General features: G+C 36.5%; 2 protein-coding genes across 2 annotated transcripts; both read right to left on the bottom strand.

Moving 5' to 3' along the window:
* Positions 1-691: 691 nt before the first annotated feature.
* Positions 692-5,724, bottom strand: LOC102597315 (uncharacterized). The gene is made up of 7 exons (XM_006349117.2): positions 5,266-5,724; positions 2,922-3,564; positions 1,740-2,361; positions 1,539-1,639; positions 1,361-1,450; positions 1,154-1,281; positions 692-1,003 (listed from the first exon to the last, which is right to left on the bottom strand). The coding sequence occupies exons 2-7, from the start codon at positions 3,462-3,464 to the stop codon at positions 871-873; spliced, it is 1,617 nt and encodes a 538-aa protein (XP_006349179.1). The 5' UTR covers positions 3,465-3,564; positions 5,266-5,724; the 3' UTR covers positions 692-870.
* A 2,624-nt stretch (positions 5,725-8,348) lies between these two features.
* On the bottom strand, positions 8,349-17,129 carry LOC102596991 (serine/threonine-protein kinase PBS1). The gene is made up of 8 exons (XM_006349116.2): positions 16,756-17,129; positions 14,368-14,796; positions 12,590-12,961; positions 12,209-12,421; positions 10,341-10,712; positions 9,527-9,770; positions 9,307-9,454; positions 8,349-9,100 (listed from the first exon to the last, which is right to left on the bottom strand). The coding sequence occupies exons 1-8, from the start codon at positions 16,796-16,798 to the stop codon at positions 8,726-8,728; spliced, it is 2,196 nt and encodes a 731-aa protein (XP_006349178.1). The 5' UTR covers positions 16,799-17,129; the 3' UTR covers positions 8,349-8,725.
* Positions 17,130-18,799: the final 1,670 nt, after the last annotated feature.

Genomic DNA, 18,799 nt, shown 5'->3' with positions numbered 1-18,799 from the left:
GAGATAGTAAGTCATTCAAGACAACTTCCTGTGATTACAAATCTACCTAAGCTCTTTTAACAACTTCAACCATTATTGTTCCACACCTAAAGATCGATGCATCTGGAAGTCTATTATGACATGACCAAATGATCTGTAGTGACCTTTCATTTTTATCTTCTATGTATGCTACTTGCACCTTTCGTCTAACATGGTCATTCTAGTCTTGTATGACCAATATGTTGGGCCTTAGAGGCCTGACATTCACTCTCATATAGCACTGTCTACCTTACAACTGATCCACTGAACTTGCCTATTTTGTTTTGGTAGGTATATCTTCCTCTCACACAGTACTCAAAGTAGACAACTAACTAGTTTTGTGCTAGACGTCAACCTACCGCAACCCTTCTTTATCAAGGCTTGGAAACCAACAAGTTGAGCAACCTCACACGGCAGAATTATTAAGGTCTAACATATAACTAGAAGACATTCAGTAATTCACACTTGAGGGATGGGAAAAGCTTCATCAGAGGTTCAACAGATGAGACTCTGCTGAAGCAATAACACCCTCCAATGACAAAACTTCCAGCAGAAAAACACAGATAAAAAATTGACACTCCCCAAAGAATGTACTCATAGAGAAAAGGAAAACAATCACCAAAACTGGCTCAACTGCACAGCAAATAGGGAAAATCAAATAAAAAATGAGAGATGAAAAATTAACTAGGGGCAGGGTGGCATACATTTATGAGACACCAAAATATTCCTGTATACAATTTGTTCCCAGATATCTCTGGTCATGATTACTGCATATGGAAAATATATCCTCATTGTACTTTCTTGAATCTAAACAATGTGCAAGAGCATATGTCAACAATTTTTAGCAGGCTTTCAAGCCTGTTCCTTTTCACGAATTGCCTTATAGCACTGGAGACTGCAAAGAGGTAGTTTTGTCTTAGAATCACGATACTTGTACGGATTCACGCAGGAAGGACCAGCACATTGCTCACGAGGGGGAGGGTAACTGCAATTCAGCAATAAAAACACAATCCAGAACCCCTTAGCAACTTAAATAGTGCTTCATTCATGTAGCAAATCAAAGATATCCAGGCTCCATCTCCTGTTTCCAATTTCATAGAAAACAAAAAGAAGTGGAGATGGAGAAAACCCTTACCTGCAAGGTTTAGAGTCAAAAATATGAGGTAAACCCATATCTTCAGGAAATGTCACAACAGTCCCAGTAGGGCCCATAACCACTCTGACAGTGCTTTTTGCAAGCATCTGCTCTTTGGCAGCCTTCTCCTGGCAGATAGACGTTAATTAATTGTCAGCTTCGTAACTTCACTACAAAAGGCAATGTACCTACCAACAAGCAGTTTACCTGAGCCAACTCTTCCTGCCGCTTCTTTATTTTATCTTCTCGCTTCTTCCTGTTAGAATCTTGACCTAGGATTTTCCTAATTGCCTCAGCCTGCAAATTCCAAAAGGTTATGCTCATTTCATCATCATATGATCTTAAAAGAGCACATACAGTAAGAAGGAAAAGAAACAAGTGAAACCTCTGATTCACGAGCAGCCTTCTCATTTTGCATTCTACGCTTCTGAGCAGCCTCTGCTTTCTTCAGTTGCTGCTCAACATCAGTGAGCTTCTCCTTTTGCTCTGTCGTAAAGCAAAGATGGCAAGACAAATTTGAAAATCAGGAAAGAGTACTAGAGCAAAGAAATACGACTGGAACATATAAGTAACTACAGGGTATTACTTCGAGGTGGAGCCGGTGGTAAACCATTAGGGAACTCAATCTGACTCACAGTAGAAGCAGCAGAAGAATCCTTGCTAGATAGAAGAGCTCGTTGTCGTGTTGTAAGAGTCATTTCTCCTCTCATCGTATCGATCGATGAATCTGAGGATTCCTTCCTTTGTTTCTGCTTCTTTTTTCCTTCAGCCTCACCATCAGACACGAACTCTTCCACCTCATAAGCAGTGTCCTCAGAACCTTGCTCAGATTTCTTCCTTGACCTTCCCACATTTTCATCCTTTTCAAACTTGCTAACCTTTGAAACCCGGGAAACACTTCTTTTGTTGGTCAATTCCTCCTCAAAATCTTTATATCCTGAAATCTTCGAGGTTTTAAGCTTCTCCAAGTATCGAATCTCATCATCTTTCTCATCCTCATCAAACCATTCCGATACACGCCTCTTTGGCACCCTCTTACTCTTACGAGTTGGATCTGATTTGTCACTCCCTTTTTCGAAGGCATTCGTCATTGGCGTCTTCCCCATATCGCCTTTGCCAGCAGCAAAAGAACCTTTGGGCGAATCTCTCGACATAATTCCTTGCAACCCACTTTTCTTTTCCGAAAGACCGTCTTTGCTTGATGTGTCCTAAAATAGAGAGGAAAAGGTTAATTGGACAGCATTGAAGTTTTATTACAGTGATAATAGGACAAAAAAAATAAATGCCAAAGATTTACTAGCAATAGAAGTAGATTTCTTCCTTTGGTAAATTGCAATTAATCACAATTTGCATCATCTAGAGTTTGGCACTAGTATCCAAAACTGTATCCAACACAAGGCAAAGGGTTGACCTAAAACCGCTGGTTTTCTACCACAAGCAAATTCCTAGCTAATACTTCGGGGCTAAATTGAGTAATTTTTAACTTATTCTTAATCTTTGATTCTTATGCACTTCAATGTTTCTGTTCCCTAATAAACCTACAATAATGCAACATCTATCTACATGTTTTCCTTTCCAGTTTCTGAAAGTATGTTAGAGAGGAACGAGTAGAGCTGTGAAACAGAAAATCTCATGTGGCTCACCTCCTTTTCAAAATAATGAAACCAAATAATTCTGAGGGAGACTACTTTAAAGAACACAAACTAAAAATCCAAGTGGATTTAAAAAATCCAAATAACTAACTACTTGAGAAGAAACACGTGATAACCTGTGAAGTGGATTTCTGACGTGGCTGCGAACCATCCAAGGCTCGTGCATTTGTAGACAAACCACCACCATATGCACCATGAGAATCAGTTTTGGTTTGAATGGTGCGCGTCACACCCCCAACTTTAAGCTTAACCTTTTTCAGCTTGCTATCATTGCCAACACCATCCTGCACAGTTCCTGGTTGCCTAAGAGAAGAACCATGCTGGGAATATGTATCATCTCCTGGATCTCCATTACTATATAATAGACTAGATCCTCCATCCTTAGTCTTCTTAAAAGTGTAGTCCTCATCCACTCTGGAAGCAGAGCCTCTAGACATGCAATGATTAAGGTTGAACATTTTACGTCCAGCATTGGCATCATCAGTGTTCTCATCACTGGAAACCCTACTAAAATCATCTGAAACTGGTGTTAAGGGAGACTGATCACGGCCTTCATGAAGAAAAGGCTTCTCTGGTCTAGGTCGCCGCAACATGAGGCTTCTTTTCTTTCTAACAGTAGCATTGAGCCCTTCAAATCGAGTTCCACCAGATTCATCCATGACATGTAAAACGACTAGGGCCACCAGGAACACGTGTATTAATCACGGCAAAAAGACAACTTGCTAAATGAGTTTGGTAATTGTTGCACCAAACTGGAAACTGCAAGAATTCAAAGATATGTCATTTATTAGCTAACTCATTTATGTAGAGAAACATCAATAAGTAAAAACAATTTAACAAGAAGTTCCTTACATTCAGCATTTAATTTATCTTAAGATGCGTCTAGGGGATGCAAAACCCATACATGTAGTAGACATGAACCCACTAACCCACTACCTAGACCGTCTCACTATCACCCTTTTTTAACATCACACGAAATTCAACATATCAAGCAACAAACAAAATGGTAAGGAAAACTATCATCTTGATACAGTATTGATCCATGCATTTAACAATAACTAAGAAACATGAGACTGTAATCAATTAGAATATCCAAAATTTCCACAATACAGGGAATGAATGTACCCTCGATAAAATGCAAGTATCAATATAATGTCATAGAGCTTTGAGGAATGTTTTAATAGCCTTAAAAAACTCCACCTACGTGCAAAGACAAATCATCAACAAGATGTCATAGGATTTTTAGTAATGAATTAATGGACTTAAGAGGCAAGTTTTACAGAGTGGTAGTTAGGCCAACTATCTTGTATGGGCAGAGTATTGGTTAGTTAAGAACTCTCAGAAGATGAGAGTTGCAAAAATGAGGATGTTAAGGTGGATGTGTGGGATGCTAGGAGAGACAAGAATAGGAACTATGTTGTTCAAAGATGTCCACGGGTGCGTGTTGGATTATCTAAAAGTAGTGTATTTTTGGAGAATCCGACACCGGTGCGACATCAAAAGTGAAGAGTCCGGAAAACTTAGATTAGGAATGAAGATACCCGTGAAAAAGTGGGAGTGACTTTCGTTGGGGACAAGAAGAGGTAAGTGTGAGAGAGATAGTTTGGCCATGTGAAGAGGAGATGCGCGATGCCCCAATAAGGAGGTGCGGGAGGTTGGCAGTGCCAGGGTTAAAGAGAGGTAGAGGTTAACCGAATAAGTATTGGGTTGAGGCGATTAGACAGGACATGGTATTGAGGATTAGAGTAGAAGGTTAGTTAGTAGGTAGTTGAGTGCTTTTTCTATGCATCCCAATAGCATTAGTACTAATCTCGTAGTTTCTTGCCCTTTGATTTCTTCGACTATATATTGTTAGAGTTCCTTTTTCTAAACGCTAATGTAATAATTCATTATTATTTGTTATATATGCTTGGCATTTGTATGTTATTTTTAACATTGCTTTATTATGAATTACTTGAACCAAATGTATTTCGGAAACAACCTCTCTACCTACCTCCACTTGGTAGGAGTAAGGACTGCATACATCTTATCCTCCCCACATACCACCTAATGGAATTACACCGGGTATGTCGTTTTTGTTGTTGAAATAAACAAGAGTTGCGGTAAATTAGCGGGTCATCTTAGCCAAACTACCATGAATCCTCTAAGTAAAAAACTAGTTGAAAAAAGTGCCCACCTAGGCATGAACACTTGAATAGAGCTGAATAGATATAGATGGTTCATGTAACCAAATAGAAACAAAATTAAAACTGAGTTAACTAATTGTTTTGCTCAAAACTTGAATTAGTAAAAAAGAAACCCATTCGAGGGAGCAAAGCAGAAAACATTGTCAAAACAGACGCTTGTAGATGAACCAACCAATTAGAATCGACTGATACCAAACAACTAAATCATACATCGTTCCAATTCATTAAAACAGCAAACCGAGAACCCAAAAGAGAATCAAATCAAATCAAATACCTTGAGAATGGCAGAGAACCGAGCAGCAGCAACGGCGAACAGCAGAGATGAAATTGAAATAAGGAGAAGGAAAAATATAGGAAATTGATAGAGAAAAGAGAGAGAAAGAAAAGAAGGGATTTTGGGTGAGTATTTAGGGTTAGAGAAGTGAAGTGAAGGGTGTCGTTGGTAGCGTTATAGCCAAAGAAGACTCTCAATATCTTCTCCATTTTTGCCTTTCCTATTCTTACTCACCCCCTACCCCCACCCCCAACCCCGCACCCACACTGTCTCTCTTTCTCTCTCAAGCCTGTGTGTAATATTGTCTTGTTGGACTCCAATTTCTATTTGTTTGCCTTAGCAAATCCGGACTCGATAATTCTCTTTATTTCATTACTTTTTCCCTCCTCTTCTGCTGACCATTTTAACACACTGCACTCTCCCTGCCTCACGATACCATCATCTTTACTTCTTTTTCTTTTATTTTTATGATCGTGTGTCAGGATAGCTTTAGCACATCTGAATTAATTTTATAGGATATTTGTCATTTTTCACCGATAATAAATAGTACTAAGTAACTCTATTAATAAGGTTAGAACATATAGAAAAAAATTATCTAATATTTTTTTTATCCTCTTTGAATTTTGAACCCAACACCTCACAATTCCCAACTACTTGACTTGTCCACCCTTGGTTAGCATCATCTTTACTTATACGCACGTGTTCACTTTCTTGGGCAACAATACCTCAATTTCCCAATCAAATTAACGTCATTATACTTGAAAAGTCCTCACTTTGAAACATATATATATAATAGTGTATATATACTCTTTGTCATCTACTTCCTCCATCCCTTTTTACTTGTCAAATTTTGAGTTGGCACAGGCATTAAGAAAACAAATTATTAGCATAGTGAGTTTACTAGTTTACTCTTATTAATTGATAAAATCGTAAACATATTTACTCATTATATTTTTCAAAGACATTAACACAATGTTAATAAATTGAGGGTATAAAGAAAGAAAAAAAATTAGTAAAAAAATGACAAGTAACAAGCGAAATCAAATTTGAAAATATTTGACAAGTAGATAGAAACGGAGGGTATAACAAATAGTGCTATTTACCTTTTTATTTAACTGATCTTTTATTAGAGGAAAGGAAAGTTTAAACTAATTTTTAATAGGCATAATACACAACGGATAGCTATGCCCTCCAACTTTGAGTGTACACAAGTAGACACTTAAACTTACGTAAAATTGAATAAGTAGACACTTGTGTCCTACATGACATAATACACATAGGACGCCACGTAGGATACAAAATTGCCATGTAGGGTGCCATGTAGGATGAATGTGTCTATTTGTTCAATTTTATACAAGTTTAAGTGTCTACTTGTGTACACCCAAAGTTAAAGGTCATATTTGCCAATTGAAGCCAAGCTAAGGGTCATATTTGCCAATTGAAGCCAAGCTAAGGGTCATGTTTATGTATTATGCATTTTTAATAGTTGCCCCTTTGGCCCAGTTAACATAATATTAAGAGCATATTTTAAGAATAGCAAACATAAAAATCATAATTGTGTTCTATAGTTATAGTTTTGTTATTTGTGCTCCATGGCAAACATAGTTTGCTATAGAGCATCTGATTTGTATAAATCGCATGCATCTAATTCACAAGCATCTGATTTGTATAAAATCGCAGCGATTGTAGATATATATAATGGTTAGATAATTGTGTGTGTGTGTGTATATATGTATCAATGATTGTGTTTGTATATCTGCATAAAATTTGAATTTTGTATACAATTAAATCGAGTTAAAACATTTGTATTTCTATATCAAATCTCTCTCTCTCGCTTTATACAAAACAAATTACACATTGTATTTTGTATAATTTGTGTTTGTATAAAGCATGAAAAGGAGAAAGGCAAAAGAGAACTGGGCAGGGGAAGATTTCTATTTGTATAATTATAAATGTATAGGACGAAGAGATATGTATTTGTATTTGTATATACAGTTCTCTCTCGCTTTATACAAACACAATTTATACATTTGTGTTTGTATAAAGTGAGAGAGGCGAGCAAGAGAGCGGCAAGCGGGATTTCAAAGAGTGGCGAGCGAGATTCAAGGGAGAGAGGCGAATGGCAAAAAGTTTGTTGCGAATTGAAATTAAATGAAACTATAGTTATAGCATTTATTTTGAATTAATAGTTCGCTATAATGCACAATTTTCCCTATTAACAATACCTGGTTTTTTTATTTGTTTGTCTAATTTTGACCTGTAATGAAACTGTAGTTATAGATTTTTTTTTTAATTTTATGGTCTTAAACTAAAGATACATAGAATTTTTTTATTTTCTTTTATGACAAGGGAAACCCGCAGCCGCTATCCTTTGGGTGCGCACAAGGTAAAACCCCCACTCCTATGCATTAGCTTGCAAACTACATAGGAGAGATAACCCGCACTAGGAGATAATTAAAAAAATAGATTAAAAAATAATAGAGAAGTGTTCTTCAATCTTGGAGTTTTAAATATGTCATAAAAATTAGATTAAAAAATTACCCAAAAAAGATGTTTTCTTTTTAGAACAAGCAAAACATGAAAATAAGATGAACAAATAAAAATATATGAGTGTTTAAAATTGGTTTCTTCAAAGAATTACCCTCTCTTGAAGATGTAGCTCCTCTGTAGTCGACTGAAGCCTAATCCAATCAAACCTACTTTGATACCTTAGCCAGCTTGATCAAGAGGATCGAATTGAATTGGAGTTAACATAGACAATTCAATATTTAAATTTTATGAGTTTAGTTTCTTGTGATTTTTAATATTGAACCTGTTATATTTCAAAATTATGAATTTGAATCTACTATTATTGTAATTTTAACAAACTTATGTTCCGCATTGAAAGTTATGGTTCAATCGAACCCACACCAACAATGGTACATCCGCCCCCGGAGGTGAACCAAGCCAAAATATTTCTCCATGAAATAAGTGCACATAGTTTTACAAACTCAAGGTACTGTGCCGCTAATTTTTACCATCTTAAAATATGGTTCTCACTTACACCCTAAACTTATCCAGTGTTTTTGCTTAGCTAACCACGATGTTGTAAGGAGAATCAGTGATAAGTGACACATTCAAGAGGAATTTACAACAGGCCAACAGGGGCGTCAGACAGATGGAAAAAAAAAACTTAAGAAGAAGAAATTCAACTTTTATCCCACTTCAACTGAACCACTGTCCTCAAATATCAACCCATTACATATATACAGGCTCTCATCCAACAAGTAGAGAATGGCCATACAGGGAAAATTGAACAGTGGGATCTCTACAGGGGATGAAAGAAACCAATAGATTCTCCAAAGGCAGATCCACTGTGCAGGGTCTGTCTCACTTCGGCCAACCCACTTTCAAATTCTCCCCCTTCTGCTGCATTATGATCAAAAGATCAGAGCATTGGAAGGCCTTCCACCAACAATGTTCATCTTCCTTCATGAAGATCTTCTGAGAATACAGCTGCCCTAGATACGTCATTCTCAAAGACACTCAAACCAGAGTAAGGACCAGAAGAGAACATAGACGAGGTACCATCTGATTCAAAGGTTGTAGATGACTGTCTTAAGTTAGGTCGAGCACCTGAATTTATAGTAGTAGTATCCTGGTACTCTGTTACTCGCTGAACCATTTTGAGCGATTGAACCACTTCTCCCATTGTAGGCCGTTGGCTAGCTTCCGGAGCAACACAAGCCGCTGCAATTGTGCAAACCCGCACAAAATCCTCCTTTGGGTACTTCCCCTCAAGCCTTGGATCAGCAAGTTCTTCCAAACGATCCTTGTCTCTAAGTATTGGTCTGGCCTGAAAACAAAATAGAGCCCTGCTTTTTATACAGCCTTTTTCAAGGAGAGACTAATGACAAAATAAGTTTCTAATTTTGTGAAGTAACCAAAAGGGGAACAAATGGAGACTTGAATTCTGAAGATCAGTAAATGCACAATTACACTTGTATGATTCTGAAGAAAGAAATGTATCAGTATAAGAAAGTATCAACAGCAGTTACTTACCCAAGTGACAAGATTCTCCTGCCCTGACGGTTGTGCCATATCTACAGGCCTCTTTCCTGTCAACAGTTCAAGGAGGACAACCCCATAGCTGTACACATCACTTTTTACCAGTAAATGCCCAGTCATGGCATATTCAGGGGCTACATACCTGCAAAGCAGTGCTTCCAAATTAGTCAATGTTATATCTAAGAGAAGCATGTGATAACAAAGAAACACTAACCCAAATGTGCCCATAACACGAGTTGAGAGGTAATTAGCCTGGCCTTCTGGGGCCTGTTTTGCAAGGCCAAAATCAGCAACTTTAGCATGAAAGTTGTTCTCAAGCAATATATTTGATGCCTTAAAATCTCTATGGATAACACAAGGTTGAGAATCTTCGTGCAAGTATGCAAGTCCTCTCGCTGCATCAAGCGCAATTTTCATTCTTGTGTCCCAATCCAGTGGGCAGTTTAATCCTAAGTGGCCTGCAGCAAGAGAGTGCAACTGCTAAACTATATTGTTTTTAATAACAGTAACAAGTGCAATAGTTAAACTACTTGATACGTTGAATAGGTCACAACACTGATTGGTGCGACCATCTTGTCTAGAAACTTAAACCGTTAGAAAGAGGACACTTTTAACTTCCGCTTAAACTTTTCAACACCTCCTCCTCAGGCGCAGCCCTGATTTTTTCCTGGGCCCAAGAAACGCAAATTCATTTTTATGAGGGATGATACTTGAAGGATCTCTACATACTCTAATATACCGCATTATAGAATCTCAGTATCTACTCTAAGTTTTAGGGTGATGGTAGAATAGCTAAGCACCATTATAATGACTTTCGAGACTTTGTACAACATATGTGAGAATTCATATTTATTTGCATCTGCAATAGACAAGTTATATAAGGAATGCTGAACACGTTACAGTTGAGTTACCTTTCCTTTATGTGACTTCTTACCAGATAAGCAAATTACAAATTAAAATAGGAAGACAGATGCTGTAGCTCTTTAGTTGTTAAGTTGACAAAGGATAAAGTCACAAAAAAAACTTACCATGAAGCCAAGCCTCTAAACTTCCATTTGAAACAAGCTCATAACACAGTAGGTTCTGTGAGGACTCCCGACTGCTATAGTAACCAACAAGCTTCACAAGATTACGGTGATGCAGCCTACTAAGCATCTCAACCTCAACTAGAAACTCTTTACCTCCTTGTTGGCCTCCACTAGTAAGTCTTTTTATTGCAACAGCAGTACCATCACTAAGCACGCCCTTGTAAACTTTGCCAAAGCCGCCCTCTCCAAGTATACTAGATGGTGCAAAGTTATTTGTAGCTTCTTTCAGTTCTTCATATGCCAGAAACCGTGTACTAGTTGGATGGGGAAACGATCCCTGAGCTGGAACAGTGTCCACACGCATTGGTTTTTCTATCAAGAAATTGAAATACAAGTGGAAGTTTATAAGGCTAGAGAGTTAGATGGTGCAACAAGTAAAAAAAACAAAAACATCTCATTTATAGTTCAATATCGTGCATAAAAAGAACCGATAAAAATATTTCTGGTTAGCAGAAAAATAGCTCTATGGAGTTCCAGTTTCTCCATTATTTTTATTTTTTATTTTTTTTTGATAACCGAGAAATCCGTCTGTGACCCGCCCTTTGGACCAATCACAGCCTTCTAAACTCGGTGGATAATGGGCCCGCCCCTCTACCCTTCTCCACTTAAATACCGGGCTTCGCTTTGCATGGTGTGGGGCTTGAACCTGCGACCTAAGCTACAAATCCTCCACCTTTTGCCACTTGAGCTAGGCCTTGGGGGCAGTTGGATCTTTTTGTAAATAGTCAAGCACAATTCATGTTGCATTTATAATACTTACCCTTTTCTCAATTAAATGAAAAAAGGAACTAAACAAACTAGAGGAATGAAAGTATTTGCACTACGAAGCAAGGGGAAAGAGAAATATGGCATAATTTAATTCTTACTTCATCTATAATATCAGGAGCATCAGAGGCACATTCCCCCTCTTCTAAGAAAACGTCTTTTATACGCAAGAACTCCACATATGCTTCCTCCTAAAAAGACCAAGACATATCATAGTTAATAAGTAGGTTTGGAGTAACCCTGATAGAGACTATATCCAAACAGCCTCCAAAAAGTTTGATACACTAGAAGTGCAAGACCTGACCTTTGGTAATAGAAAAACAACAGCACTACCTTGTCGGCCCAGCCTAGCTGTTCGGCCTACTCTATGTATAAACATTTTATCATCCTGAGGAAGGTCATACTGCACAAGAAACAAAATAAAAGAATAATACATCCATGTAAGTTCCAGCTGCTTATTATCATGCTCATAATTACATGCACGACTGACTATAGAACTATATTTCATTAGGAGAGCGGTGGTTCGCATTCCTACCACAAACTTCCAGTTTCTCCATTATTATCAGCAGTTAATGATATTTTGGTTTAAAGGAAACTGATAGACAAGTAAAGCACTGTGGTTGTTAAATAACACCAGTATTGTGGGCTTAAGCCATCAGTGTTCAAGTAGAATAACCATTTAAGTAGCTCGTAGACAGGAAATTATGAGAGCTCAAGATGCTATATGCAACCCAAAGTTTCGCAGATAGGGAGAAAACTCATAAACAACATTACTTCTGAATGAAAGATCAATGAAGACGTTCTACAGACTTTTTCCTTTGTCTTATTTGACCAGAAGTAGAAGTTTGCTAGAGTTATTGATCAAGCTTCTACTAATCCTCAAGCAACACTAGTCCTAATTTACAAGAGAGATCCTTTTTCAGCCTTGTTGTTTCTTCTGTTCAGTAACTAAGTTTCAGTTCCTAGCTGGTGGACCTTTAAGAAGAAGACAGTCCAAATTCAGGATAGTTTTATAAGTCCACAGAATATACAGGATCACTTACCAGCTTCTTTGTGGGAGCCTTTCTTCTGTCCATGATTAGATCCACAGAAACAAATAAAGAGTGTTGATATGATAGTGATGATCAAGATACCAGCAACAATCCCAACAATAAGAATTAAACTCGGATGTCTCCCTTTGTGTGAAGATACTGTTACTGCAGGAGCTGAAGGCAGATTCGGAGCTGCTTCAACTGGTGACATAGCAGAACGAGGAGCTGCATATCAAAGAAAAAATTATTCAAGAAATATGAAAAGATCTTTGAATTAAGAGGTTGATAAAATCCACCCACCCCCATCCCCATTCCCATCCCCACCCCCGGATCAGCCAATGCTAGAGAAAATTATCTGCATATCAGGTGTGAAATATAACCAGAAGCAAGTACCTTGTGATGAAACTGGTGGCTTAAACAAGGTAATGTTGAGTAATTGGTATCCACCCACTAGTGTTGGGTCTAGTTGGATCTTATGCATTGATAATGAAGCGTTTACCGCAGAAGCTTCATTAGATGATAAGCTAACTCCCTTGTCTGGTGTGATATCCATGGATATATTTAGCTTTGAAAGATCCACCATATAAAAGTTAATCAGCTCAATTTGAGACACCTTTAAACCTAACTGTGAAGCAAATTCATTTAGAAAAAGTTTCCAATTAGGATTTGATGAGACATTCAAGAGAAGAAGGTCGATCTTTAAAGGGTAAACACACTCGCAGTCCAGGCTTCCTCGTTTGAGCACCATATCTTGTCCACAACAGTCTGCCAAAATGAGAAAGAAAAAAATGTACATAAATGTGGAGATATATCTTCAAGGGAGAGGGAAAAGAGCGACAACTTCACTGACACATTATAAAGAGATGGGTTTTGATTTTTACATACGTTTGAACTTAGCCACACCAAAGGATAGTTAGCCAATGAGTCAGTATTCAAGTGTGTCCTGTAAGTTCTATCAGTGGGAATATATTTGAAATATCACACTTCCATTTTCATTTTTAATGAAGTACGGAAATTTCATTAGAAGGCATCAAAAAGATGCAAGGCAAAAAATTACAGCAAAACAAGGTGTCTGCTCCTGTACAAGAACTTACTAAATACTAAAGAGCAGACATAGTCCGAGAAAAATCAACAGTAGTTACAGGGGCCTGGTTGAACCAGCTACATAAGATAACCAAACAGTTGGATTTAAGAATGTGGTTAGGAACTGAAATCCCATCAAAACATCTATGATTCCTTTCATTCTAGATGCGCCAAAAGATGGCAGCAGGCACCATATTGTAAACCAAACACTATTGTTGTTTGGGTATAAAACCATTTTGGAAACCAGCAGTCGTTTTTGCAAATCTGCTTTTCCGAACAAAACCAACAATGGATTCTGATTTCTCAACATTAAACTGTGCCCTCTTTTTCATTCAGGTCCTTGCACTTCAGTATCAAACACTTTTTAACAGTCGTTTTTGGAAATCAGTTTTTCAAAACAAAACCAACAACGGATTCTGATTTCTCAACATTAAACTATGCCCTCTTTTTCATTCAGGTCCTTGCATTTCAGTATCAAACACTTATTAGATTTATGAACTGTCCCCGTCACCAACCCCCACCCCACTCACTTTTTTGTTATTTCCCTCCTAGAGAGAAAGTAGTGCTCTATAATTTTTCACCTATTCATAGGTAAGTTTGGCAGCAATTTAAGAGATGTAGCTGATTTTTATTAGTAATTTCTAACCATATGGAAGTGTAAAATATCTTCAGCTTGAGAGATTAGTTTCAAAAGTTTATAATTCATAGATTCTGGAAACAAATAAATCCAAACATCATCACTTTTTGAACCCAACTCTACATAAATCCAATCACTCACAATTGTTTCCAGAAACAAAACCAAAGGCCAGTACATACAAAACCAATTCTGGTACCAATTTCAAAGACAAATCCAACCACTCTTTATTTCTAAAATCAAATGGTTAATGGTACTTTTTATGTATTTTCCACTTATGAAGCTTTCCTTCCCTATATATTATAATGTATATCCCCAAAATTATGACCCTCGTATCTATTACTGCCTGCTGCTCTCCCCTGGGTCTTTTTTGTGAAAATGGGGGAAATAAGACATATATAAGCTAGGCTGCAGCAGGCATCCGTCGAAATTCATTAAGAAGAAAGATTCTTACTGGAAGTGTGAGGAGAAAGTGGTGGCTGAGCCAAACCAGTGGGTAGAGTACTAGGACTGGATTGCGGGGGTGCAAGGCCAGCACTAGGAGGCACCAATCCATTTTTCTTCATTGATGGCTTCGATAAGCTGGAACTGGAAGGAGCGTGCGCAGCAGTTACTAAAGGACCATAATCAGGAGGCTGAGCTGGAGCTAGCCTAAGCCATGGCGCACCATGAGGAGAATGTTTCCTATGCTGTCTATGAAAACCAGGTACATTCGCCGGCAGGGGCAGATCAGGTATGCCAGGTGCTTCAACAGGTTTATTGACTGGAGAAACAGGTTGTTGCTCAAATGGCTTATCAGGCAACTCAGCATTAGTGATGCACAAGACATAAAATAGAATGGTTAAATGCTTCGGCTTCAAAGATTGGCCCCTCTTTGATACCCCTGAAATTCATTTTAACAAGAAGTAAGACAAATGAAGTTAACACCAACATAATTGAATAATGAGCACAGATTGCAGCTAAAACAACATCAATACAACCAAAAAACATCTATCAGAGATGAAATAGTCAAGTTGGTCACAATTAATTACTCCATTCTAACTTTTAAGAGTTTGCATCTAAAAGGAAGAAATAAATGATTGTCTCAAACATCCTCAAAAAGAAAAAGAGATTTAGGCAAAGGTGAAAAATGGAGATGGCCCCACTAAAGTGTGTACATGGTGGATGAGAAACAAGTCAAGAATTTTTTTAAATTTTTTTTTGAAAATGGTAACGTTGTATTATATCACAGAAGTACATGGGTTGTACTCAAACCTTATATACAAATGCACTCTAGACACTCCTACTCTATTTCTATATTGAGCCTAAAACATCAACTATAGAGGCAGTGTCATTTGAGTATAATTGTTGATTACACTGGATGAGAAACAAGTCAAGAATTTTTTTAAATTTTTTTTTGAAAATGGTAACGTTGTATTATATCACAGAAGTACATGGGTTGTACTCAAACCTTATATACAAATGCACTCTAGACACTCCTACTCTATTTCTATATTGAGCCTAAAACATCAACTATAGAGGCAGTGTCATTTGAGTATAATTGATTACACCAAAAACATAACAACAAAATGCAGTTTAGTTTAACATCCTGCACACTATTTTCTATGACAGGTCAAGAAAATTACGGTAAAGCAAGCCTTAATGAAGGGTAATACCTTGCACAATCCATTGAGGTTCCAGACAAATCTACAAATACATAGGCCTTAATATTTCTGTTTGTTCAGAATTGGAAGGAAATGCAACAATGTTCTAGTCTTCTCCAAAGAATCACACTGTTTAAACCTTCAATTCTATGAGACACTGTTTTGAAACTGAGAAGTAACTAATTTTGCATCACTTTCTCATACTAAAATTAAGGACATCATTAATAGTGAAAACCAACATCAAGATAATGTTGGGTGTACAAAAAGTATATGCAGAAGATATTCAACCCAAGCCTGTGAGGAGTTGAGAAATGCTATCAATATATTCACTTTGTATACATTTTCCACTTTATATATGTTATATTCAATTTCAAATCCGAGATGAGTAGTCAGTATTGAGCGGTGTACTTGTAATTGTCATACCGTGTAAATGTAACAACATATCAGTTAATCCGTTATAGGGGAATTAAGTCAGTTAGCAGTTTAGCTGCTTGATTGTGGTATAAACTAAGGGGACTTGTACATTGGGGATTAATGTGAAATAATATCAATATGCCTCTCTCTACCTCTCTAGCTTCTTCTCTTTAGCATTCCCTGCAATTCCTGTTCAGGAGCCATTCCTTTTCTTGGTTCCTTAGAGATTTGTGACAGTACTGGCATTAGTATTCTAAACTATGACCAGCTGCTATTTTTCCTTCAAATCTGCTCCAACAGGTAATTTCCTTTTGCACATGAATACACACAATCTAATGAGATTCTTCTTTCTTTCGCTTTCTTTTACCCCCCTCCCTAGGAGCTCCCATCATTTTGGTTCTCACAACCTTAAGTTGGAGGTGGAGGGTGCTTACCATCTGAGCAACCCCTCCTGGTCTCTTCTTTCGCGTTGCCAGCTCACAACTCAAACAATAAACACTAGATTCCGATAACTAGTTTCGGCAGAAAATAATGCAGTAAATCATTTACCCTCAAGCTTCCAGCTGCAATTTTAATACTTCATAAATTTTACAAACAGATCAATTTTCTAGTAATTAACCCTAAATCAACCAATTAAATCAGTAAGAAACTAAAATTCAGTCGAAAAGGCATCAATAAACAGTTCCCATTACACAATTTATACGGAATACTACTACAGCAGCAACCAGAACACACTAGAAAAACCTAAAATACAGCTTAAAACCTAGAGAAGCAAAAGAACTCACTAGCACAACACGGGAAGAACAGTAGCTTTGCCAAGTCCAACATCACTTGACGCCAATGAAAACAAACACCGTTCGGATCTGAAGAAATTGAACAAACTAACAGCTAGATCGAAAAGTAGCAGAACAAACAACACTACAAGCAAAAACAACTTGCATCAGCTATCAAATGAGGACCTAACACCCCAGACAACGAAATCCTTAAAGAGTAAATTTCATATCTAAAAGTGTCCTTCGCCATTTTTAGGCTCAGAAATCCTCACTCTATGAGAGGGGGTGGGGTGGGGGTGGGAGGTGGGACTTGTCGTTGGCTTCACTCTGTAATTAGTACTGAAAGCTTTAGTTCCATTTTTTTCCCCTTTTCTTTATCTTTTCTCGAGTTGTCGGTATCTGTGACGACTTTGTTGAACTTTTAACGTGCATTTCTGATAGCAAAATCTTACCATAACGGTAAATAAGAAACCATATCATAGACTCAATTTTGTCACTATTTGAAATCAGCAATATCAATATATTTAGTGTAATTTCACAAAAGTAACAATGATACTTAATCTATTTTTATTTATATATCGTTCTTATTAAAAATAAATGATTCTTGATATTTGTTATTTTACAAAATCAATGCATAAATGGTAGTACTATTTTTTCTTTTTCACACTTGTAATTTATTAGCCTTGAAAATATATATATGACTAACATAAAAAAATTAAGTAAATAATTGATATTTATTGGTTAAATTAATTAATCAAAATAAATTAATTCATGTTCATTGATTGAAAACGTAACTTCAAAAAAATATTAAATAAGGTTAGAACAGTAAACTTACTTAGGTCCCCGTTTGGCCATGCAATTTGAAATCATGAGATAAAGTTGAAGTTTTGTTTGGACATGCATTTGGACTTTTTATGTTGTATGTTTTCTCATAAACATAAAAAACCCCATAAGTTGTAAAATTACTAAAATTGTTCAAATTCTTTATACAATTTTACCAAATAAACAAAAAATTATAAAATCTCATAATACTAATACACTATCACAAAGATATTCTTAAAAAATACAAGATTTATTAATCAAGCTTTAATTCAATAAAAAAATCAAACATATATAAGTTGTCGTATGCTAGTCTTTAATATAGTCCCTCACGTGCAGGGGCGGACTCACGTGGGTTCCAGGGGGTTCACCTGAACCCCTCGGCAAAAAATTACATTATATATAAGGTAAATTTTCTGTATTTATGTAGATATATTAATTTTGAACCCCCTCATGGTTAAGATGAAAGCTATAGCGCAATGGCAAGTCTCCTTAAAATTTACTTTCGTGTCTGGAGTTCAAATCTCGGCGTGAGCATTTCATTTTTTTCATTTAGTTTCAGTTCCTAATTTTCACGTTTTTTTTTTATTTATTATTTTTTTAAAAAACCAAAAAAAATTCAATGGTACCATTCCTAAAGGCTAAATCACTTTTCACTTCCCAAATCCCTATTTTTCGAACTCCTGAGTGAAAATCATGGATCCTCCACTGATAGTATGGATAATTTTTTCACGTTGAACTTGCATTTCTCGTTCATATGACTAAGAAGACAAACTAACATTGTTACTTTGTTGGTCAATTTGGTTAGTAAATAAATTTGATAAAAAAATATAACAAATTTGGTGAATATAAATGATAAAATAGATTAAAAAATCAACGAACAATATTGTATTGAACTTGTAATTAATGTTTATGCTTCTCATGGAACTAAGCAGATTTTGCGAACTTGTCTTTTTATGATTATTGTTTCATTGAGCTAGATGAATTTTTTTCTATATAAATTCTAGAGCAAATTTTAGGTATAGCAAAGATAAAAATCATATTTATATGCTACAATTATAATTTGTATAATTGTGTTTCATAGCAAAATTTATGTTTGCTATGGAGCTGTTAATCTGTATATTTCGGGACTCCTTCCTTTTTATACAATTTGATTTTTGTAAAAAATAAATAAAAAGGCGGTAATTTCTATTACAAAAACAAAAAAATCGCTAAATTCATGCGCATTATGTTGTAA

The sequence above is a fragment of the Solanum tuberosum genome, unplaced genomic scaffold, assembly GCF_000226075.1.
Source record: "Solanum tuberosum cultivar DM 1-3 516 R44 unplaced genomic scaffold, SolTub_3.0 scf00104, whole genome shotgun sequence".
In the NCBI taxonomy this organism is placed as follows: Eukaryota; Viridiplantae; Streptophyta; class Magnoliopsida; order Solanales; family Solanaceae; genus Solanum; species Solanum tuberosum.
The sequence above is the reverse complement of the archived record's forward strand: the minus strand, read 5'-3'. Positions and strand labels throughout refer to the sequence as shown.

What these genes read in the sequence shown, in the direction of transcription:
- LOC102597315 (XM_006349117.2), bottom strand. Translation starts at nt 3,464, where the DNA reads ATGGATGAATCTGGTGGAACTCGATTTGAAGGGCTCAATGCTACTGTT. An exon ending in AGGCTGCTCGTGAATCAGAG is followed by an intron (nt 1,451 to 1,538) that starts GTTTCACTTGTT and finishes TGGAATTTGCAG; the next exon opens with GCTGAGGCAATTAGGAAAAT. An exon ending in TTTGACTCTAAACCTTGCAG is followed by an intron (nt 1,004 to 1,153) that starts GTAAGGGTTTTC and finishes GCTGAATTGCAG; the next exon opens with TTACCCTCCCCCTCGTGAGC.
- LOC102596991 (XM_006349116.2), bottom strand. Translation starts at nt 16,798, where the DNA reads ATGTTGGACTTGGCAAAGCTACTGTTCTTCCCGTGTTGTGCTA. An exon ending in CGTGTTATGGGCACATTTGG is followed by an intron (nt 9,455 to 9,526) that starts GTTAGTGTTTCT and finishes ACTGCTTTGCAG; the next exon opens with GTATGTAGCCCCTGAATATG. An exon ending in AGGAGAATCTTGTCACTTGG is followed by an intron (nt 9,101 to 9,306) that starts GTAAGTAACTGC and finishes TTTTGTTTTCAG; the next exon opens with GCCAGACCAATACTTAGAGA.